General features: G+C 47.4%; 1 protein-coding gene across 3 annotated transcripts in view; it reads right to left on the reverse strand.

The window, feature by feature from the left end:
• LOC147892265 (phosphatidylserine decarboxylase proenzyme 3-like) overlaps window positions 1–23,725 on the reverse strand; it is a 176,740-nt gene that overhangs the window by 65,207 nt on the left and 87,808 nt on the right. For all 3 annotated transcript variants that reach the window (XM_087388300.1, XM_087388299.1, XM_087388301.1), the window contains 2 exons: window positions 6,902–6,949; window positions 6,621–6,767 (listed from right to left, as the gene is read on the reverse strand). In XM_087388300.1, coding sequence (XP_087244426.1) covers window positions 6,621–6,767; window positions 6,902–6,949 — 195 coding nt within the window. The remainder of the gene's footprint in view (window positions 1–6,620; window positions 6,768–6,901; window positions 6,950–23,725) is intronic.

Genomic DNA, 23,725 nt, shown 5'->3' on the forward strand with positions numbered 1-23,725 from the left:
CCCATCTGGTGTCCAAACCAGGACCTACCGGATAACCGAGCTACTCAAATGCCTTCTCCTCATACAGTTTAAAAATCCAGACTTTTTTTTTTTGGCAATAAAAGACTTCTATTAAGTATTAAAGAAAAACCGTTAGAGCAAGCTCCATACGGGATACATCATGCAATGCATGAAAAGCTCAAGAGCCAAAAAGAAAGGATTGAGGCTGATAGTGCCATCTCAATCCTGTAGAAACCTCCGAGAAAAAGTGAGAACCTTTCCAAACTCGAAGAAATATAGTCCTTCTAGAAGAGGCTGCCCGTGAAGGGCCTTGCATGCTAGCCCATATGGCTATCAAAGTGTGAACCGTGTCAGACCAAATACCCGTGAACACCTGTAATGGGTGTATCTGGGTGCCATCCAAGGCCTCAATACATCTGGCTCTCCAAATGTGCCAAGAGGAAATGCTAGCAAAAATCTCCCAAGAGGTGTCCACTGAAACATGAGAAGCTCTGGAGGGAGTAAATGGTACATCCTGTAGAGAGCAGGGCTCTAACACCTGCCAGCGGACCGAGAGTGCCCAAGAAGAAGGCTCACTCTCATAAAACACCTGGGGCCCGGTAAGAGATAACCAAGCGACCGAGCCCCAAGTCATGAAGAAAGGGGAAGTGTGAAAGATGCTGAGTATCCGAGCAACCCCTTTCCAAACAGTCCTCGCCTGACTGCAGTCCCAAAGGCAATGTCGCACTGACTCCTCTGCAGAATGGCGTCGAGGACAAGTGGGATCAGCCCCAAATCGTGATCTCCACAGGTTCACTGCAATCCCTCCATGAATAGAAAGCCAAAAGAAAAGAGTGATCTTTCTATTTCTGAGGGATTTCCAAAGCCTCCTCCAGAAATTTCTACGCAAGTCTGCGGTGATGAAGAAGCTTTCCCAATGGGGGGCTCTGGAGGGAATCCAACCCCTACTGTTCAGCTGAAACCTGCTGGCATTACAAACCGTGAAACGAAAGAAGGGAATCCCCCTCTCTCGGTGCCCATGATCTATCCATTCCCACTCTCCTGTGTCCCACTGCAAGCACCTGATAGGTGCACCTCCATATAACCACAACCTCCAGGATCCCAAGGCCAAGAGCAGAGGGTCGGGGTCTAAGTACCACTGCAAGCCAGCTCCTAGGTCCGTAAAACCAGCAATCCTGACAGGCTGAAAGGCAACCTCAAGAAGAATGCCATCCCTGGATGTAGAAAGTAAACCTCCATCCCCAACATCAAAGACCAGTGTGTCTTCCCCGAGACCTCGGAGAGCGATCACCTGTAAAGGAACTGATGTCCTCGAAAAAGCCCCCATCCAAGTGGTGGAAGTAATAGGCAGCTCAACTGTCCATTCCACCGGGATGGCTGCATCTATCTGCTGAATCCTGCGTGACTCACGGACTGCAGTCTCTGATCCACAGGTAGCCTGATAAAAGATTTCCAAGTGCCTACTGTGTAGGCGGGGCCTCTCTCCCATTTAGACCACTGCATGTAATGGGAAGTGCCCAGTGGTCTGGCATGCTCATCATGAATATCATTCCAAATGATCGGCTGCCTATCAATCTCTTCGAGGGTAGAAGGTGGAATCCTTCGAAGAGTGTTCCTGAAGCTCCCTCAAGCTTTGAGGATGGCAGTCATGAGAGGAGAGGTAGGAGATCTGAGAGGGGCAAAAGTGAAAATCCATCGAGGGCTGTCCACCCAATCATCTCCCAAGGATGGTGTGCAAGCCTGAATGCGTCCAAAAAAGAAATCTTTCCAAGGTTCCTGCCCAGGCATGAGTCCCCTCACCACCACCTTACAAAGCAATGCCCTACACTGCAAGTCCGGGTCAATGACATTAAGGCCCCCTACCTGGCATCCCAAATACCTGATAGGAACACCCCTCTGAATCCAGGAAAAACCAATGTAATTTCCCCAGCCTGGAGTGTCCTCATCACTTATCCAAAAGCCAAAGGATTTATGCCAGTTAATGAGTGCCCCTGCAGCTGAGCAAAAAATATCCAAGGCTGTCCGGAAAGAATCAAATGACTACAAGGAGGCCTGAATAAAAATAGCAGTGTCATCAGCCAACTCACAGTCAAAAAGCTCCTGCTTCTGTCTCAAGGGAAGTCTCAGCCCAAAAAGCTCAGCCTGAGATCTAAGGAAGATACTCATAGCTTCTGCCACAAAAAGAAAGAGGAAGGGGGCTAAGGGCATCCCTGACGAACTGATCTGGAAATCTGAAACCTGTCACCCCTTACCCCTCCAATCAAAACCTGGCTGTGGGCTGATCTGTAAAGGGAGGCCACCCCTCTGATCCAGGCATCTGAAAATCCAAACCGTAGAAGAGTGCCCTCAAGAAAACCCCAATCTACTCTGTCATAGGCTTTCTCGAAATCCAAGAGTAAGACTGCTAGCCTCTGTCCACTCTGCATAGCCCACTCTGTGGCTTCCCAAAAGGAAAAGATATTATCAAAAATGCTCCTGCCATGCACAAAGCCTGTCTGAGTATTATGGATGAGATGTGGAAGAAGAGGCTGTAGTCGAATGCTGATCGCCTTGGCAAGGATTTTGTAAAAAGTGCCCAAAAGAGTGATGGGTCTCCAATGGGATACAAAATTCCTGTTGCCACCTTTCGGGATAAGGTGAATGAGTCGCTCGGTCAGTGAGTCAGGCATCTCGCCTGAGTCCCAAATGCCCTGCAGGGCTGAAGTAATATGATCACCTATCATATCCCAAAAGGCTATAAAAAAAGAGGGGGTAAGACCATCGGAACCACGGCACTTGCCCTTATGAAGGGCAGAAAGAGCAATCCTGAATTCTGTGTTGGTAAAGCGTGCATCAAGTGAGCATAACATCTCTGGAGTGACCAACACAGGTAAACTCTGCCAAACTTCATCTCTAGCTACCTCTCTGGCCTGTGAGTTCGGATCTGCGGAAAGAAGGGAGGTATAAAAATCTGTCGCTAAATGCATGACGGTCTCCGGATGGGACTGCAAAACGCCGTTGGAGTCAATAAGCTGCCTGACACTCTCTCTACTATGTCTAGGGCCAAGTGTAGAGAAAAAGTGTTTATTGACTCTCCCTCCCATCTGTATCCAAAAAGACTCCCGTGCATGGAAGGCATACTCTGCTCTCTGATCTAGCAAGGTCTGCAAGTGAACCCTTGCCGCAGCAAGGCGCTCCTGTATCCAGGCGTCTGAAGGTCGTTTCTGCTCCTCCCTCTGAAGGACTGCCAACTGCCGGCGGATACCGATATCTCCCCTGAGTACCTCACCTCGCAGAGCACTAGCAACTGAGTGATAGAAGTTGCTGATACTGTCAAGTGCTGTGGCCACATGTGAAGGACCGGCCACCCCCCCTGCATATGAGAAACCCAGATCTCCAACACTGCCTCTGTGAGAGTCTCATCCGTGTATAATGCGTCTGGGATCCTGATACTGTGAGACCGTCCTCTCAGATGAGGCTCTGAAATGGACAAAATTACCGAAAAATGGTCTGAACTGGAAACACCGGGCGCAATGCAAACTGTCCCCCCTCTATTAAGAGCCCAATCATCCACATAGAATCTATCAATCCGAGCATGGATAGGCATCTGCACCCTATGGTTCGACCATGAAAATAAAAGTGACTGAGACTGAACAAGAAATGCATCATCTGACCAAACATCTCTGCCACTGAACCTGAACAAGAAGGCATCCCAGGCTGCTCTCTCAAGGGAGTGGATACCACCTTCTCTGCCCCCTTTCTTATCCAAAGGTGCCTCAACCATGTTGAAGTCACCTCCAATAATCCATGAATCCGCAATGTCAGCCCACGAGAGCAACTCTTTCCAAAACAAAACACGGTCCCCTCTGTTGTTCGGAGCATAAAGGTTCAGGAAACCAACCTTACGTCCATCAATCAGAAGTAAAACCCACTGGGCCCTGGAGGGGGTTATGGTACCGTGTCCAATGACCAGAGGGAGAACAAAGTCTGAAACTGAAATGCATGTACCTCCTCTAGTTCCCAAGGCAGGAAGCCAAAAAGTTCTACCTGAGAGCAGCTTACCTGACTTGGAGCAATCTCTGATATCCAATTTGTGTTCCTGAAGAAAAAGAATGTCTAGGGAACCACCTGAAACACCTGGATGGAGCTGATTCCTAATCAGCTGTCTGCGACGGCGATGAGGGATGCCGCCCAATCCCTGTATATTCCAACTGGCTATCCTGATCGGCGGGAGGAAGTAGGTTGGAATATCTTACCCGACCTGGTGGCAGAAACAGAAGCCCCTTCCAGAGCAGACCTCCTGCCATACACACGAGATCCGAGGGGAGGAAAGTCCACAGGTGAGAGAGAGAAGGATCTCTCAACAGGGAAGCCGATAACTGGCTCTCCAAAAGTAGAGGGTACAAAATCACCATCTGGGAGGCTAGAGAGGTCCTCCAAAGCGGAAAAAGAGTTCCGCTGAGCCAGTCCAGGGGAGGGGGTACGAAGGATTCCTACCGAAGCAGGAAGAGAATGTAAAACCCCCTTCCCTCTGTCCAAAGAGGGAGGCACCTGTACTGGATCGTGATCAAAAGGTGGAGCAGACGAGGTGCCAACAACCTGCGCTGCTGAGGAAGGTACAGCCTGATCCAATGGTGGAGACAAACAAGGCTCCTGAACAGTAGTCTCCTCCTGAGGCTCCAAGGGGGTAGCCTCCGAAGAGGTGGAGGAGTGAACTAGAGTAGAGGGCCTAGCCGCGACCGAAGCCCACCGTGGGCCAGAGGTGGCTCGGGGTGCCGAAGGGACTCGAGTAGCCCTAGGAGAGGAGGGAGCCCGTGTAGGAGGTCGTGTCTGTGGAGCGGTATGTCCTACTCCAGCTCTCTGTCGTAGGCTAGTACGAGCTGGTTGCTTTGAGGGCCTCTTTTTCTTCTTTGGGCAATCTCTGGCGAAATGCCCCGAGGATCTGCAAATCCTGCACTGGTCCTGCCGACCTGCAACCTCAAATCTCTGGCGGAAGAAAGACCCATCGGGTCGCTGTAGCATGATGTGGTCATCTGAAATATTGGGGTCCTGGACAATGACCCTAACCCTGGGAACCCCGTCCATCCTGACCGCCTCAGCAGCCGAGGAGGGCTCGCCAGGGAGAGGGGGGATCTCTGCCACCACGCCAAACCTCTCGCCAATAACTGAAAGAAGCCGGTGATAAACTGAGGGAAGACCAGGGAACCTGATGAAAACAGAGACTCCCTGCTTGTCCTCTTCAACTGGGTCAAATCCCAGTTGGAAAGGAAACAAAAAGATCCTCCTGTAGCCTAGACGCAGAAACCAGGCCTGTAGCAGGTCTCTCGTGACGTCCGGGGAATCTAGGCACACCTGAAAGAAACCCCGTCCCAACAAACGAACATCCTTGAGGTGGGGGGCGAGGTCCTGTGGAAGCGCCGACAGCATCCAATCTCTAGCTTGTAACTTGGAGGGATGTGAGCCATGAATGCGTGCGAAGAGAGTCGTGGAACACTCATGTTCGAAATCCTTTTGCAACTGCTGTAGCTCGTCTTTTGAGAAAGTGACGGTTCTCGCGGCCGGTGTAAGCGGAGACGGATTGACTGAATGGGAACCCATTCGTCAATCGAGGTGTGTTGGCCGATTCAAACACAAAAATTAAAACTCCGTCCGCTTTCTTGAACCCCAGGAGACCCCTATAGGGGTAATCCAGAAGAAGGATAGGGTGAAGAAGAAGGAAGGAGGGAAGAGGAGGGGAAGATAGGGGAGTGGAGGAGTGGAGGAGAGGGGGAGAAGAGGAGTAGAGGAGAGGGGAAGGAGAGGGGGGGGAAAGCAGCAGCAGGAGCGGGGGGGGGGGGGGGGGGGGGGGGCGGGGGCGAGGGGGGAGCAGCAGGCTGCAGCTGGGGGAGAGCAGCAGCTGGTGCGGGGGGGGAGCAGCAGCGCAGGGGGAGGAGGCTGCAGCGCAGGGGAGGGGACAGCGCAGGGGGAAGGGGCTGCAGCGCAGGGGGGGGAGGCTGCAGCGCGGGGAAGGGGGGGGGGAGCAGCAGCGCAGAGGGAGGAGGCTGCAGCGCAGGGGAAGGAGGGGCAGCGAGGAGAAGAGGCTGCAGCGCAGGGGGGGGAAGGCTGCAGCGCGGGGGAGGGGGGAGTGTGTGGGAGAGGGCAGTGCGGGGGAGGGGGCAGTGCGGGGGAAAGGGCAGGTAGGAGGGGCAGCGAGGAGGGAAGGGAGGGGGCAAGCAGCAGACGGGGAGAGAGGCAGCAGGGAGCGAAGAGAGAAGCAGCAGCAGCAACAGGGAGGGGGCAGCGAGGAGGGGAATAGGAGGAACAGCAGGGAGCGGGGGAGCAACAGTGAGCGGGGGAGCAGCAAGGAGCGAGGAGAGGGGAGCAGGAGGAGCGGGGAGCAGCAGTCTTGTTTTCTTGCTTTTTGTTAAGCCATAGAGTGAAATTAAGCATGAAGTAAAACAGAAGTCCCTTTAGCACAGCCCCCTTAAGACAGGTCTATTGCTTGAAGCTCAAAAAAATAAGATCTCATAAGAATCAAAAATTTTACAAAGTTATAGCTATTACTGTTGTGAATAACAAGCACAACCACTATTCATGTAGAGATCTGGGCGGAAGGATAGAGGGAGACGGAGCAGGAAAACAGAACACATGAAGTTTCAGACCTTAATCCAGAAACGTTTGGCATCGTCTACTGATTTACACACCATAAGGCGTGAATCTGCTGCACACACTGCAACATGGTCCTTGTTCTCATGGTCAATTGGACGCACTCCAGGTTTTAACTCCCTTATGAAAAACTCATTAAAAGTCTGCAAGTCAATACCAAGCCACTTGTGGGGTGTCTTTTTCAGGGTCTCAAAACAGGCCACTTTTTTATAATTGAACGTCTCTTGTCAAACCTCATGAGCACTAGAATATTTACAAATGAAATCTAAGAGCTAACCTTATAATGCTCGACAGGATACTTGAACTCATCAAGATTGATACGATCCTGTCCATATGGAAAATTTAAGAAACAGCGTCAGTATAGATCAAACAGATAAATTTACATGAATGAAATTTAAAAAAACTCTCAATTCTGGATAGTGATATATCCAGATGATTCTAGAAACATGCCAAAACTCATTCTCTAAAATTGCAATGAATAGAACTGTTTCCATCCCATAACAGTCACCCATAACGTCCATCACTGAACAAGGTAATTAGTTACTATGATGTCCCCACCAAGTCGTCAATGCCCAAGGGTGGTGTTACAAAATAGGATAACATTATGGTCTTTCTCATACATAGCCAAGTGCCAACTTTTAAGTTGTGATGGTAAGACGACTAGTAAAGGAAGGCATCCTTTGTGCTGGTTAACTTTACAAGCTAATTATTGTGTGTACAATGACCGCTGATTGCTGGATGTAGTGGTTAGAGCCACCCTGGTCCACGTATGAAATCAGGATGTGAATACCTGCGTATTGCACAAGAAAGTAGAGCCATTGGTATGTACTTGAAGGAAAGTCTTCAAAGAAACTGCAAGAAAATTCTAAGAGCACCACTGTCAGTGCCAAGGTGGATCCTACACTGATACACAACCTGCCCCTAGGAAAATCATTAGAGACATTATTTGGAAGGACAGCACCTGTTCTCCAAGTTTCTGCTAACGAAAGCATGTGCTCTGAAGCATTATATATCTACTACATCTTCAGTTCAAACCTCAATGCCTATGAAGCTCCTACAAGTGAATGATCCTCTATGACTGCTCAGTTGTGAAAGCCATCATTTTCCAGCTCATTGCTCTCCAGCTCAGTATGAAGGCTACGGAAGAGTATACGATGTCTGTCAAAAATCCGAGTCAAAAAAAGAGAGATCTGCAGGAACTAATGCAACATGCCAAACAAGACCTGAACAAAGACTTTGTTATGAGAGACCTTTGCTTTATACATTACTTTTCAAAATTGATGTCTCAAGAGACCAAGATAAAACGTTCCTATTTCAAACCAAGTTTGCAACCTGTCTCTCCGTCCCTCTGTCTCAGCCTCTAGCTCCCTCCCCCTCCCTCAGCCTCCTCCCCCCCCCCCCCGCCCCCCCTCTCTACCCATCTGCTCACTCCTTCACCAGCTCCAGTTAGGCTGCTCTTCAAAAACAAAATTGGGGTCCAGGCTTTGGCTGCTCCAAAAAACCAATTTCAACTCCAGGTTTTGGCTGCTACAAAAAACGATTTTGATCTAGGGAAGTGTTGCTGCTCCAAAATGAAATCCAGATCAAGGCTTTGGTTGCTCCAAAAAACAATTTTTTGCTCCAAAACAAATTTCAGCTTCAAGTTTACAACGATTTTGATCCATGAAGTGCTGCCCCTCCAAAACGAAATTCAGCTCTAGGCTCCGGCTGCTCCAAAAAATGAAATTAAACTCCAAACTCTGGCTGCTCCAAAACCGATTTTAGGACCACTCAGACTCTCCCTTTCCCCTCTCACCTTTCTGGCTGCTCCAAAACCGATTTTAGGACCTCTCAGCCTCTCCCTTTCCCCTCTCACCTTTCCTACCCTTCCCTCAACCCCTTTCTCTCGGCCTCAACCTCTCCCCTCTTAGCCTACACCTCTCCCTTTCCCCTCTCAGCCTCTTCCTCTCCCCCCTCTGACCCTTCCCTCACGGATACATTTTTCGACGGTTTGAATTGTCCTTCCACCTTTGACTGGTGAAGGGAGACCCATCCAATCCAGCCTTATCCACTTCCACCAGCCACGAGAACGTGTATCTTTTCAAAAGATGAGATGTTGCAACTGCAAAAGGACGTGGAGCTCAAGAGCTCCACAACATTCTTCGCACAAATCCACAGGTCCCACCCCTCTAGATCATAGGCTAGGGACTAGATGCTTGCGGCCTTATCTAAGGACCTCACCCCGCACCTCACCGACATCTGATTATTCGGAGGAGTATTCTTTCATGTGGCTTTTGAAATCAGTTCCAAGGACTCCCAAAGCCATTCTGCAATCACTTCACTGCCAATAGAGGGGATGTTGGGTAAATCGCAATAGACGGGGGACCACCTGGATCAATTCGCAGCTAAATCTGGGCCTCTTGAGACACTCGCAGCAAGAGGAGGATGCCTGGTGGCTGGTAACAAATCGCAGCAAGCTCTCTCTCACTCTGGACACCACACATGCAAAGAGAAGGACCAGGGTGCTGGAATAAATCTTAATTCAGCCTATTAGACATGGGGGAAGAAATAAGGGCTGCCCCCCCCGCCCCTCTCCTCCACACGTCTTTATTGCAAGAGAAAATAACTTTGTACAACTTGCACTGAGAAGAGCATGAAGCTGAGAACCACTCTTGAATAGGAGTAGTGAGGCTCTTCTTTTATAGACTTGACCTAGCCAACGCTAAACATGCTTTTCTAAATCTATTTTTACAAAGGCTCACACCTTGTGGGGCCTGCTTTTTAGCACTTGCTCCATCATTTCTGGGCCTTCTTGCACTCTTCCAAGTCCTACACAAACACCAACACTTTAACCCATTGAAATGCATGCAGTCATAATTCATCCTAGTCCCTTGTGAGCAACCCCATGGTTCTCTTTTGCCAATCCAAAGCCAAAGTAAAACAATAAAACTTATTCTTAGTTAACCAAAGTCAACATCCTTTGACCGATTTAAGGCAATTCTAATAAAAGTTATAGTTTATTTCTTCATAGAAGTACCAAATGGTGGAAGCTTTTGACAATCCTGGAGCCACGACCACTATGCTCAATGTGAGACTTTAGCGCTTGGTCCCAGGAAGATTGTCTTCAAGCCCTTCTCTATAGGATTCGACCGTGCATGAGGACAGAAAGACAACTCTCTATTTATCAAGTTTCCAAGTCTGTCCCAAGTGTACCATCAACTCCTTGCCACGATCGAAGCTTCATTTGGAGAGGACACTAAGATCCCCCACGTCCTTCGTATGCCCTCTTCAACAGCAAAGGCGATCAGATCGGATGGGGTGCACAAAGTTAGGGTCATTGTCTCCAACCCTAACACTTCAAATGACCACATCATGCTCAAACGCTCAGACGGCTCTCTTTTTCGGCAGACTCAAGACAGCATGCAAGTAGGACTAGGATGGCTTGTGCCTCGTCACCTTCTTTCAGTGCAAGGATCTTACTATCACCTCGAACCTACCTCAGTCATCCTCATACCTCACCCATCTTACTCAGTCACCACGAACTATCCAACCTCATCCGTCTAAATTCATACCTCGTCCCTTCCAATTTCAGATAGCTGGGGCACCGGAGTTTCCACAAGCCGATCCACAGGATGTTGGGAATCTCTCCTCATCGAGGTGCACCGTAGAGATAATTGGTGATGGCATCTATGAATGTAACATAATAGAGATAACCACCAAAAGCAGGTGTCCTCATGGGACCGCAAACATCACTGTGTATGAGCTGTAGTTTACTGGTAGCTCTTAATGCACCATCCTTCTTAAAAGGAAATCTATGCATTTTGCCAAGGATGCAACCCTCACATGCATAAGGAGGAGGTGACTCCAAAGGAGGCAATGCATCAACCATAGCATGCTTCTGAAGTGTCATCAAGCTGCTTTAGCTCATGTGCCCATATCTAGCATGCCATTCTACATCGCAGCAGTGGGAGTGCTCACTGAAAGTGCAAGATCGGATCTTTTCTCATAAATATCAAGCAAAAAAGGACCCGGATACAAAGTGCAAGACAACATCAAAGCATAGTCGTTCTCTTTGTCTCAGACTACACTCAAATATGACCTGAAGTCCTCCTCTATTGAGAGAGGACACTAAAAGCAAATTCTTCTTTATACCTGGCACATAAAGAACATCTGTAATTCTGAAATCTTTGCCATCTGTGGATATGAGGATGATGTCCCCCACTGCACACACTAAATAAGAAGAATTATTTGCAAATGTCACCTTCTTTTTAGTAGGTGGTGGATGCATAGATGCAAAAAGGCTCTTCTTAGAAGTCATGTGATTAGAAGCACCACTCTCAAAATACCGAGTGTTGAGTGTCTCATTGACACTGAAAGAGCATGCATCCTTTAAAGGATCCTAACTGCAAGTCAAGAAAGCATACGGGTCATCCTCAAGAGTGGATGTAGTATCTGGACTATCCACGGAAAAATCTGAAATGCAAGACAAAAAGGCATAGTGCTCTTCCACAAAGTTCGTTGTAACATCCCCTCCATCATGTGCATTAGGAGCTGATGCATCTGAGACAAGCATACCTGAATCCCTTTTCTTTTCCTTAGCTATGCGCTTCTTGCATTCACCAATGTAATGACCTGGCTTCTTGAAGTAGTGACAATTGCCCTTCTTCTTAGGCTTATCTGCATCACCTTTAGCCTTATAAGAGGGCTGTGCTGAATCAGCTTTATGCTGATGTGCGGGCTGATTGGCATGTTGCTTTTGCTGCCCTTTTCCTTTGGGCTTGAACTTAGAAAGCATGGCATGCTCGCCAACCCGTGTTGCCATATTTCTTCATGTTTGCTCTTCCTGCGACAAAAGTCCTACCAACTCGTGAAAAGAGAGAGGATTGTTGCCCCCTCTCAATGAATTCAGCGAGGTGTGGAAACCAAGATAAGACTTAGAAAGAGAATTCAGAGTGGTGGTAATCATCTCTGAATCCGGATTTACCGCATCTATATTCAGCACCTGTTGAGGTGAGCATTCATGGAATCTCCCTTATCCATATGCGTATGAGATAGCTCTCTCCTCAGGAAGGAAACTCTGGCATCATTTCTTGCTGCAAACATGCTCTCTAAAATCTCCCAAGTTGCCTTCGAGATCTTGCATGACCGAATGTGAGGAATAATGAACCTCTTGACAAAAAGAGAAATAATAGAAAAAGCTTGTGCATCCTTAGAATCCCATCTTTTCTGCTCTACTGTGGGAGCCACTCGAGTAGCAACTGCTCGAATCACTTGTGCTGTCTACCCCTGCCTCCAGCTGTAGAAGTGACAGGTGTAGCCACAAATTCTATCCTTGCCTCATCTCAATTGACATAATCCCACATATGTCTACCAACCAAGATGTTGCGAACCAGAAAACTCCACAAGGAGTAGTTGGTGCCATCCAACTTATCCTTCTGTGTGAGGACTCCAAACACCTCATTGGGGTTGTTATGAGCCATTTTTGCCAGAAAGACTCAAAAAAGGCAGCAAACTAGACAAGTAAAATCCCTTCCTGGGATGTAAAATGCACAACCTGAGAAAAACTCAAAAAACGCAGCAAACTAGACAAGTAATATCCTTTCTGGGATGTAAAATGCACAACCTGAGTCTGCCTAAAAACTCTTCCCACAGTGACAATTACTGTCACAGTCTATCAAAGGCTTGAAATGCACCACAATGCTCTGTAAATGCCCAAAAATCTGCAAAAAGTGGCAAAAGTCTTCAATTTTTTTCAAGAAAGAGACTTCTATTAAGTAAGAGAAAAAACCCGCGAGAGCAAGCTCAAAGCGGAATACATCATGTAGCCATGAGGATAATTAAACCCCCTCAAAATGAGAAGGAAAACAACCAAGGCTGAGGCTGAAAGTGCCACCTCAACCCTGTAAGAGTCTCAGAGAAGAAAGGAGAATCCTTCCATTCCCTAAAGAAAGAAGCCCTGGAGTCTCCCTGCATGCTCATCCATACGGCCATCAAAGTATGTATGGTGTCTATCCACATACTAGCCAATGTGTGCGAGAGATGAACCTGAGTTCCCTCCAATGCCTCTGTGCATCGGGCTCTCCAAATATGCCAGGCTGCTATCCCCGCCAGTATCTCCCAAGAGGTATCCACAGAGGCATGTACTGCTGCAAAAGGAAGGTGTGGTACCATATCCAAAGAACAGGACTCAACCTGATGACATGGAATCGAAATGGCCAGAGACGAGTCATGTCTCTCATAAAAGACCTGAGGCCCAATAAGAGAAAGGCGAGCCACTGAGCCCCATGTCATAAAGAATGGGAAGTACACAAAGTGACTGAAAATCATGGCTACCCCCATCCAAATCATCCTCGCGGACATCAGTTCCTTTACAGGTGATCGCTCTCCGAGGTCTCGGGGAAGACGCTCTGGTATTTGATGTTGGGGATGGAGGTTTACTTTCTACATCCAGGGATGGCATTCTTCTTGAGGTTGCCTTTCAGCCTGTCAGGATTGCTGGTTTTGTGGACCTTGGAGCGGGCCTGCAGTGGTACTTAGACCCCGACCCTCTGCTCTTGGCCTTGGGATCCTGGAGGTTGTGGTTATATGGAGGTGCACCTATCAGGTGCTTGCAGTGGGACCCAGGAGAGTGGGAATGGATAGATCTTGGGCACCGAGAGAGGGGGATTCCCTTCTTTCGTTTCACGGTTGGTAATGCCAGGAGGTTTCAGCTGAACAGTAGGGGTTGGATTCCCTCCAGAGCCCCCCATTGGGAAAGCTTCTTCATCACCGCAGACTTGCGTAGAAATTTCTGGAGGAGGCTCTGGAAATCCCTCAGAAATAGAAAGATCACTCTTTTCTTTTGGCTTTCTATTCATGGAGGGATTGCAGTGAACCTGTGGAGATCACGTTTTGGGGCTGATCCCACTTGTCCTCGTTGTCACTCTGCAGAGGAGTCAGTGCGACATTGCCTTTGGGACTGCAGTCAGGCGAGGACTGTTTGGAAAGGGGTTGCTCGGATACTCAGCATCTTTCACACATCCCCTTTCTTCATGACTTGGGGCTCGGTCGCATGGTTATCTCTTACCGGGCCCCAGGTGTTTTATGAGGGTGAGCCTTCTTCTTGGGCACTCTCGGTCTGCCGGCAGATGATAGAGCCCTGCTCTCTACAGGATGTACCACTTACTCCTTTCAGAGCTTCTCATGTTTCAGTGGACACCTCTTGGGAGATTTTGGCTAGCATTTCCTCTTGGCACATTTGGAGAGCCAGATGTACTGAGGCCTTGGATGGCACCCAGATACACCCATTACAGGTGTTCACGGGTATTTGGACTGACACGGTTCACACTTTGATAGCCATATGGGCTAGCATGCAGGGTTCTTCACGGGCAGCCTCCTCTAGAAGGACTATTTTTCTTCGAGTTTGGAGGGGTTCTCCCTTTTTCTCGGAGGCTTCTACCGGATTGAGATGGCACTTTCAGCCTCAATCCTTTCTTTTTGGCTCTTGAGCTTTTCGTGCATTGCATGATGTATCCCGTATGGAGCTTGCTCTAACGGTTTTTCTTTAATACTTAATAGAAGTCTCTTTTTGCAAAAAAAAAAAAAAAAAAATCATCCTCGCCTGTTTGCAATCCCATAAGCAATGTTGAATCGTCTCCAAAGACGAGAGGCAACGAGGGCAAGTAGGGTCGGCTCCGAATCTGGATCTCCAAAGGTTCACTGCAATCCCACCATGGATAGAAAGCCAAAAGAAAAGAGTGATCTTTCTATTCATGTGGGATTTGCAGAGGTGCTTGTGGGATTTCTAGAGTCTCCTCTAGAAGCACCTCTGCAAATCCGCGGACCGCAATGATATTAAAAGCCTCCCAATGAGGAACTCCGGAAGGTCTCCAACCTCTACTACTAAGCTGGAAAAAAAACAAGTCTTTGGTATGACTCACACCGAGTCCAAAACTGCTTGGAAATCTCCCAAATGCTGTTTCAACTGCCAAATTGCATCCGAAATTCAAAAGCCCCAAATTTCTGCAAGAAATTGCCCCTGAAAGGGGCAAATCAACTAAAAACCCCAAATTTCTGTAATTCTCTGTAAAAAATGCAAAAGCCCCAAATGTGCTCGCAAAATGCAAGCCAAACAATGGCTGCCAAAAAATGCCTGCCAAAAACACCTTCCAAAATGTCTGCCAAAAAATGCAAAAAATGCTTGCCAAAAACACCTTCCGAAGTTCACCTGCAAAGAAAACCCTCCAAACAACCAGCCTGCTAGAGTACCCTGTAGAAGTACCCTGTCCTGAAAATCTGCAAGAGTCCGTACAGTACGGACTGTACAGCTGTACGGAGGACTGACGTGGGCTGTAGGGCGAAAGTACAATCAGCTGTATGGAAGGCCTGGCGCAGCTTGTACAGAATGCAGCGATCTGTACAGGCAAAATGACGCAATTGTACGGCGATGACAGGTACGAAATGCAGTCCGGATGACAGCATTGATGAAGCAACTATACGAAACCCGTACATGTGTACGGACGGCATGCAATGGCGCTGGTACGAATCGGTACATTTGTACGAGGCAGCTCGTACGGAATCCATAGTGTCGTACGGACTGTACGCGATGGCAACTGAAGGTCACGAGCTGGAGCGGGATGGGGCAGGAGGTCGGGCAGGAACGTGCTCTGATACCAAATGTGAGAGTAAAGGAGACTAGAGAGCAAGAGTGTGAGCAAGTGTGAGAGCTGACTAACTGAATAGAAGAACTAAAAGTACAAGTGAGTTGGGGTTTTGTCTAAGTGACAAAACCCTTATCCTATCCACTAACCGTAGTTAGGGATTGGACTATGGTTAGAGGGAAAAACCTCAATAAGGAAAAAGTGCCCCTAACCTACTTATTACAATACATTGGCCATTGCTAGAATATAATAAGAATTCTAACACCTTCTCCGATCATTCTTCCACACAGGTCATTCTTTTGGAGCAATAGAGGGGGGAGCCTTCACCTAACTTGTTATGATAGAGGTTTCACTTAGAGAGCCCATAGCGGAGATTTGGAGATGAGAACCTTTCTGAGGGGATCACTAGCATAGGATTTAGACCACAACTCACAGACGATTAGTGCACTTCTCTGTCTTGAGGCTGACACTAGGAGAGGGGCACTTTCAGACAGAGAGAAGGCTGCGAGCTTGCTATCCCTATAGAGATTGGAGTAAATCCTTGGGTGGTGGAGAGGATGCAGATTTCTAGAGCAGAGATTCAAGCCATGCATGAGGCCAAGTCAGAGTACAAGATTCCATGCTAGTGATGCATTTGGGACTCACAGCAAAGACGGAGTTACCCGAGACTTCTTCAGAGTATAGACCCCAAACATCTGGGGGAGGAGATTAAGGAGGCTAGATGACACCATTGCAGCTAGCCCACATGATGTCCCACATGATGTGGGACTCGTGGCCACAGGCCATTATTGATCGCTGCTCATCACGACTTTACGACCTCACAGATACTTGGCACAGCCAAGGAGGAGGTTTGAAGGAGTACGAGGAGAGTGTTCACACAGGAGATGAGTACTTATCTTGTGAGGCCTTTCACTATCGATGAGCACGAGAAAGCGATCACATTTGTTCCGAAAGGCAAGTGTATAGGAGAAGACAGTCTATCGCTGATCCTTTTTTACTCTCATTGGGAGCTTATGAGCTTAGGCATTCTCACAGCTTTTCAGAATGTCGTGGAGACCGGGATGGAGACATACTTTTAGAGGGGCTCATCTACCTTATTCCTAAGGGCAGCGGAGACATGCTTGAGATCTTCACAATGCAGGCCTATTACTTTGCTTGGATCTGCTTTCAAGATCCTAGCTAAGGCCATCAGCCTGAGACTTGCCCCCTCTTACTACATGTTATTCAGCCCTCCACACAGGCTTTGAACGGGATTGGAGCATTTTGCTAACATCTTTGCCTTTTGGGAGGCCATAGCATTGGCAAGGTTCTGCCAAGAGGACTTCTATTTTGCTTCTTAATTTGCAGAAGGCCTATGATCGGGTGGATTGGGAGTGTCTTGAAGAGACCTTTGATAGAATGGGTTTCCCGAGATAGTGGATAGGAGGGGATCACCCCTCGACTCCTCAGCACATAGCTAAGATTTCATAAGAGGAGCCTGAGGGTACAGATTTCATGTAGGTGGATCAGCTAGTCAGTGATTTCGCTTGGCCGATCTATTGCAAAGGCTATGAGGAGTTTTCTGAGAGACAGACGCACAAGTATTCATGGCATCACGATGTCCATTGTAGCTTTGGAGGAGCTTCTTGATGCAGAGTTTGTAGATGATATGCCAGTGTATCTTGATGGAGGGCTAGACCACTTCAGTGCATTTCTTTCAGCCATCGGAGTTTCTTGCCTCGCTTTGAGAGCTCTGATCAAGTGGCATAATTCCTACAGGATTTGGGTCAGTGATTCACCACACCCAAACTGGAAACTGCACGCAGATTTTAATTCGATGCCTCCCCCTTGAGAGTGGTTCCCAAGCAATAATGTTCCTAGAGAAGTCTGACTCTCTCCAGACTACTAGCAGAGCCCTCCACAAATAGGGCTTTGTCATCTACAGAATTCGGGGCCTAGTAGCTCCCCCTTTTGTCAGATCAGGAGGCACAATCCGAACAAGCCTCCCCCAAAGCCTCCGTTTAGAAAAGGGAACAAAGGGAGGAGAGGGGGAGGAGAGCGGGTACCTTTGACGAATCAACTGTATCAGGGAAAGAGCCTCCCTTATCTAGCCTCCAATCAAGCAGGTTACTCAAACTTTCTGCCTAAAATGCTGAGATACCAATTTGTTGAGAATCCTAGGCCCCGCATGTGGTACCCTCCGAGAACCGTAAAATGGTCAGACTTATCCTAAATTTTAGGGGTAAGCTGCTAGATTTGGCATTATGCCTACTAAAGATCGACACTGGTTTGATGTTCTATGCAGTAAGGAAATTTTCTGCTAATGACTGTAAAATAGCAGATCTGGTGCAGCAGTATATTTTGTTGATTGGACGGCGTAAGGTTGGTTTCCTTAACCTGTATGCCTCCAACATTAGAGGGGAACATGTCATTATGTGGAAGGATTTGCTCTCCTGGGCCCCCATTGCGGATTCATGGGTTATTGAAGGTGACTTTAACATGGTTGAGTTACCGTCAGACAAAAAAGGGGGTAGAGAAGCAGGACTTCACTCTTTGAAGAGAGCAGCTTGGGATACCTTCCTTTTTCACTACTGTGGCAGAGATACTTGGTTGGACGATGCCTTATTTTCAGGCACTCAAGTTTTGAATCTTTGTGTCATGCAGGTCAGGTATAATGAATAGTTGTCCAATATGTGGTCATAATCTGGGTGGCCCTAGCTCCATTGATGATGTTATACACGTAAGCCTCTGCTTTGATGAAGGCACTCAATACCAAACTATGACTAGGGGATTCTTAACAGAAAAGCAAGCATCCTATGGATGAGTGGAGATGAAATTTTCCTTCGAAGATCTGTTGTTTTTGTTCGAGGACTTTGGACTTCTTGCTCTTGTAGTAGGCAGAAAATCCTAATTGCTGTTTAAGGCCTTTACCCTATGTTGGAGGTCGCTTTAAAGCTGCTACATTTTTGTGCAAGCTTAAAGTAGACCTTGTAGAAGGTCTGAATCTGCTTATAGATCATTATAAGGTTTTTGGTTTCCCCTGGTCTTGTCGTTGACATGTGCTTGTAATGCTATCTGCCTAGGTGGATGTTTAAGTTAAGCGAATGGGCTCAGTTATCCTCTTATGAAATTGGGCTAAAGGAAGGGCCTAATTCTTCACACATACTGGTAAGATACTTCAAGGTTTCCATTTGTTACTTTCTAATGAGAATGTATTTTCCTAACATAATATTCTCAACTAGTAAGAGTAAGATATTGTATATGCACCGTGTGTAGGAGACCTTAATTTGCTATTTTTAGCATCCCCCACAACAGCAACAGAAGAGGCAAGGGGTTGACCTGCGTAAACAATAGTACCTTTGACTTCACCATCATGTGCATTAGGAGCTGATGCATCTGAGACAGCCATACCTAAATCCCTTTTCTGTTCTTTAGCTATACGCTTCTTGCATTCACCAATGTAATGACCTGGCTTCTTGCAGTAGTGACAAATGCCCTTCCTCTTAGGCTTATCTTCATCACCTTTAGCCTTATAAGAGGGCTGTCCTGAATCAGCTTTATGCTGATGTGTGGTCTGATTGGCATGTTGCTTTTGCTGCCCTTTACCTTTGGGCTTGAACTTAGAAAGCATGGCATGCTAGCCAGCCCGTGTTGCCATGTTTCTTCTTGTCTACTATTCCTACAACAAAAGTCCTACCAACTCGTGAAAAGAGTGAGGATTGCTGCCCCCCCTTGATGACAAATTCAGCGAGGTGTAGAAACCGAGATAAGACTCAAGAAGAGAATTCAAAGTGGTGGTAATCATCTCTGAATCCAGAGTAACCTCATCTATATTTAGTAAACGTTCCCTTAAATCTTGAAGTTTTGTGAGGTGAGCATTCATGGAATCTCCCTCATCCATGTGTGTATGAGATAATTCTCTCTTCAGGAAGGAACCTCTGGCATCATTTCTTGCTGCAAACATACTCTCTAAAATCTCCCAAGCTGCCTTCGAGGTCTTGCACAACCGAATGTGAGGAATAATGAACCTCTTGACAGAAAGAGAAATAACTAAAAGCGCTTGTGCATCCCTAGAATCCCATCTTTTCTATTCTGTTGTGGGAGCTACTGGAGTAGCAGTTGCTGCTCCAATCACTTGTGCTGCATTTTGACCTCTATCCCTGCCTCCAGCTGTAGAAGTGACAGGTGTAGCCACAGTTTCTGGCCTTGCCTCATCTCCATTGACATAATCCCAGAGATGTCTGCCAACCAAGATGTTGCCAACCATAAAACTCCACAAGGAGTGTGCCATTATCAACTTATCCTCCTGTGTGAGGACTCCAAACACCTCATTGAGGTTGTTCTAAACATTTCTGCTAGAAGACTAAAAAATGCAGCAAACAAGACAAGTAAAATCCCTTCCTGGGATGTACCGAAGTCTGCCAAAAAATCATGCTCACAATAACAATGGTGTCACAGCCTATCAAAGGCTTGGAATACACCACGATGCTCTGCAATTTGACTCACAGTGAGTCCAAAACTGCTTGCAAATCTCCCAAATGATCTTTCAACTACCCAATTGCATCCAAAATGCGAAAGCGCCAAATTTTTGCAAGAAATTGCACCTAAAAGGGGGCAAATCAACCAAAAGCCCCAAATGTTGCAATTATCTGCAAAAACTGCAAAAGCCCCAAATGTGCTCCCAGAATGCAAGCCAAACAATGGCTATCTACACAAATGCTTGCCAAAAACACCTGCAAAATACACCTGCAAGGAAAAAAGCTTGCAGAGTGTATGGACACCAAATGTGTCGTGAGCAGGTACGATGGTATGGACTGCACCCTGCGCTGACAGCTTGTACAGCAACCTGCACGGCTGACGGTGGAACATAGTGCGAAATCCGTACGGACTGTACGGAATAGCTGCAGTACAGATCTGACGTGCACCACGAGCAGGTACGAACAGAATGCAAGAGCTGCAAGGAATGCAGGTGATGTACGGCGCTTCACGGACTGTTATACGATGCTCCAGCAGAAGTGTACGGCCGTTGTACGGTGCTCCATCAGGTGTACGGACTGTCAGATTGGGCTGGAATAGTGCAGGTGTACGGACGTCCAGCTACAGTATGGCGCTGATGCAGCAGATGTACGGCGAGCAAGTACGTATGGCGCCGGATCTAAAGGGACAAGCAGGAGCGTGAGCTGAAGCTCGAGCTGAAGGAGCAGTACGGGCAACAGTTGGAGCACCGGCAACAAGAACCTGCTCTGATACCAACTCTGAGGTTTGGGAAAGTAGAATGCAAGAGTGAGAGCAAGAGTGAGCTGAATGTCTGAATAGAAGAAGTAGAAAGTACAAGAAAGAGTGGGGTTTTGTCTAAGTGACAAAACCCTTATCCTATCCACTAACCGTAGTTAGGGATTGGATGGTGGTTAGGGGAAAAAACCTCAATGAGGGAAAAGTGCCCCTAACAAACACTGGGGGTCGCAAAGCATCGATTGAGACAGCCTAGCGAGTGGGGAGAAACCCCAACCGTGAGCAGTCCCTCATCTACGATTCCATGATGCTTAGGCTCAACTAGCAACGTTATGCCGTAGATTGGTCCTATAGGACCACCCGTCGATCTCCATGGATGAGGATTTGACACCTTTGTAGGTTCAAGAGAGGCGTACCCTAATGCAACAGCAAGATTTGGCCTGCAAAGTGGGAAGTAGCCGGTGGTACATGATCAGAGACTCCTCACCGGGCCTCGTAGAGTGCCCGCCCCGTTTCCTACCAAGGGAGGCGCGGTCTATGAGACTCAGGATACTAAAGCCCTGTCCTGTACTATTCGGAGCTGTAATGGTACCTTATGGTCTAAACTAGGGAAATTCTCGAAGTCATTCACAAGTACAGACATAGTCTTATATACAGAGACACACTTGAGTTCAGAGTGACCCCTAACAATTGTCAGCGTGTACACTTGGGAAACAGCTTTTAGAGACGAGACGAGGGATAGAGGTGGGGTCCAAGGTTCAGGAGGACCTGCAATAATTTACAGATCATCCCCTATTGGGGCGATCTAGGTAGAGAGGAGAGACATTCATCCTAGATTTCTCAGGATCTGGATCCGACGTATGGACTGACAAGACTTGTTCATTGCAGTGTGCTACTGTCCACTTGAGACATCCCACTTTGCACGAGATATTTGGGACGACACGAAGAGGTCGCCCTATGCAACACTATATCCAGACATTATAGATTTCTCAAGCCGCAGAGAAGTCCTTCTTGTCGGGACTTCAATGCCTAGCCGGGGGTGCCACAGGTGCCCCTCCTTGATTTCAGAGATGATGATATCCTATGGCCAGACATTGACTTTGGTGATGCAGGTATGCACGAGTCTCAACTGATAGGCGAGCCCCGATTACACCTTAACAGCATGCAATGCTAGATTTCGGGAGGATGCATAATCTCATTATCTACAATGGTCTCAACCGACGGCCCTCTTCAAGTGGTTTCACTTGTTTCCCACACGGGCGGTAGCATGGTCGACAATATCATGGGATCCCTTGCCTTCACCTTTTGTATCACTGAGTTCACTGTTGCACACCTCCTCCAGGAGTGGATCAGACATGTCTTCTCTTCTGTATCTATACTCCCCATCTCGCAGTACCACACACACCACCAATCACTCATACCACTTACCATGACATACAATTCGATCACAATCTTTCATCTAGCTACTCTCCCCGACTTTATACACTGCGCACATTCATTGATTTTATACCCCTTCTAGAGGACTAAGCAGCTTTGATCACTCGCTCACTTCATGAGGCTACAGTTAGTGTCACAAGAAACGTTTCTAGAAACCTTACTGGATTCTATCAATCGTTTCGTCTAGAAACAAATTTTTAAAACTGTATTTTATATGAGTTATGTATAAAACGTAAATAATTATCTTCAGATTCTCTCTCTCTATGTGTAAAGAGCTCTCAAATACACATATACACATTGAGCACTCTCAAAAGAGCAAGACACAGGTGACAACCTGTACTAGGAAGTTTCACCCAATGCACTCGTGTTTCACCCGTTTCGGCAAAACATTTCGTCTAGAAACGTTTCTAAGTGTTTCGCCTACTAGAAAGGCGTTTTTTGGTTACATTGACTGCACTTCACACATTCACCGTACACTACTTGCTCCACTTGCCCACCAGCTCTGGGAATCGATCCATGCAATCGTTGGTACGATGATGAGTCCAAGACCCTGAGCCATCAACTCAAATTCAAGATCAAACATAACCTTCCAACCGAACCGGAGACAATGTGTATTGCCGCCTGGTTCATCAGAAGAAACAAGCATTTAATTGCCGGAATGACTAGTTACTGAACACCTTGTTAAGTGACAACTCCAAGGATTTTTGAAGGACATTCCTTGAGCAACGGTCCCCCTCACCTCTCACAGGTACTCATGTTTTCGCACGCTTATGCACGCACCTTATATGACATCCCACATGTTGCTTTGTGGATTTCCGCAAAGCCTTTGATACACCACCTAGGGGCCGCCTTGTTGGATGGTTAGAGGATCTAGGTTATGACTAGGAGATCATTTGGGCTGTCATGGTATTCTACAGGGACACAGACATGGTCAACCTTAGCAAGACCAAGGTTATGATCTTCAACACTTACGAGCAGTGCTTCATCAACACAGCTTTACATACCGAGGAGAGCAAGTGGAGATTCTACAGTCATACACCCACATTGAGGCAGCCTTTGCACGACATGTTTTCACAATGACACACACGAGTGTCCATGACTCACACGAGGGCAAGGAGCTCTAGCTCGACTAGAAAGACAGTGCTTCCATGCACACTCCCAATACCCCGACGAAAGCATGACTTCCAATACCAACCTCAAGGCTAACAAGAGGGTGGTAGAACACTAACCAAACAAAAGCCTTCACAATAAAATACTCAGCAAACACTCAACAGACAGATCAGAGGAGCTAGAGCGCTCCTGCTCAAAATACAAAGGCACAGATTGGCCCCAAAGCCTTGGCGCCCCTTTCGGTATTTCTTTATTAATTGAAGAGTGCCATAAAGATTTTGCACAATGAGTACCAAGTCACGCATTCAATGCTCTTCCCTCACTCAGAGGCATCAATGTCACAACATAGTAGCCTTGCGGGGCTTTGCTATCACACCCATGTGACCATAGGCATCCATACTCAGTGCAAACACCTGCATTTAACATGGGAGTCTTCATTTACAGCCCAAGCAAGGCCACACGCTCCCCAATCAATCACAAGTGTTCGCTGATCCACTAGGATACCCAAACAATGGGTGTAAGCATAAACTCAGCTGCCCCCCATGCTCAGAAGCACAAACAATATCTGCGAGCATACATTGTGATCACCCTGCCAAGCAAGACTCTTGAAAAACACAGCCCACTGCTCATTGGCCAGCATGACCCCCAAGCATAACCTCTCTGTGCATTCTTCTTAACAAGCATGTACTATCCTGGTCATTACTTTGCCCACTTGTGGGTAGTTG

Source organism: Dipteris shenzhenensis, chromosome 17 (genome assembly GCF_047967505.1).
Source record: "Dipteris shenzhenensis isolate YYH24624 ecotype China chromosome 17, Dip_SZ_1.0, whole genome shotgun sequence".
Lineage (NCBI taxonomy): Eukaryota > Viridiplantae > Streptophyta > Polypodiopsida > Gleicheniales > Dipteridaceae > Dipteris > Dipteris shenzhenensis.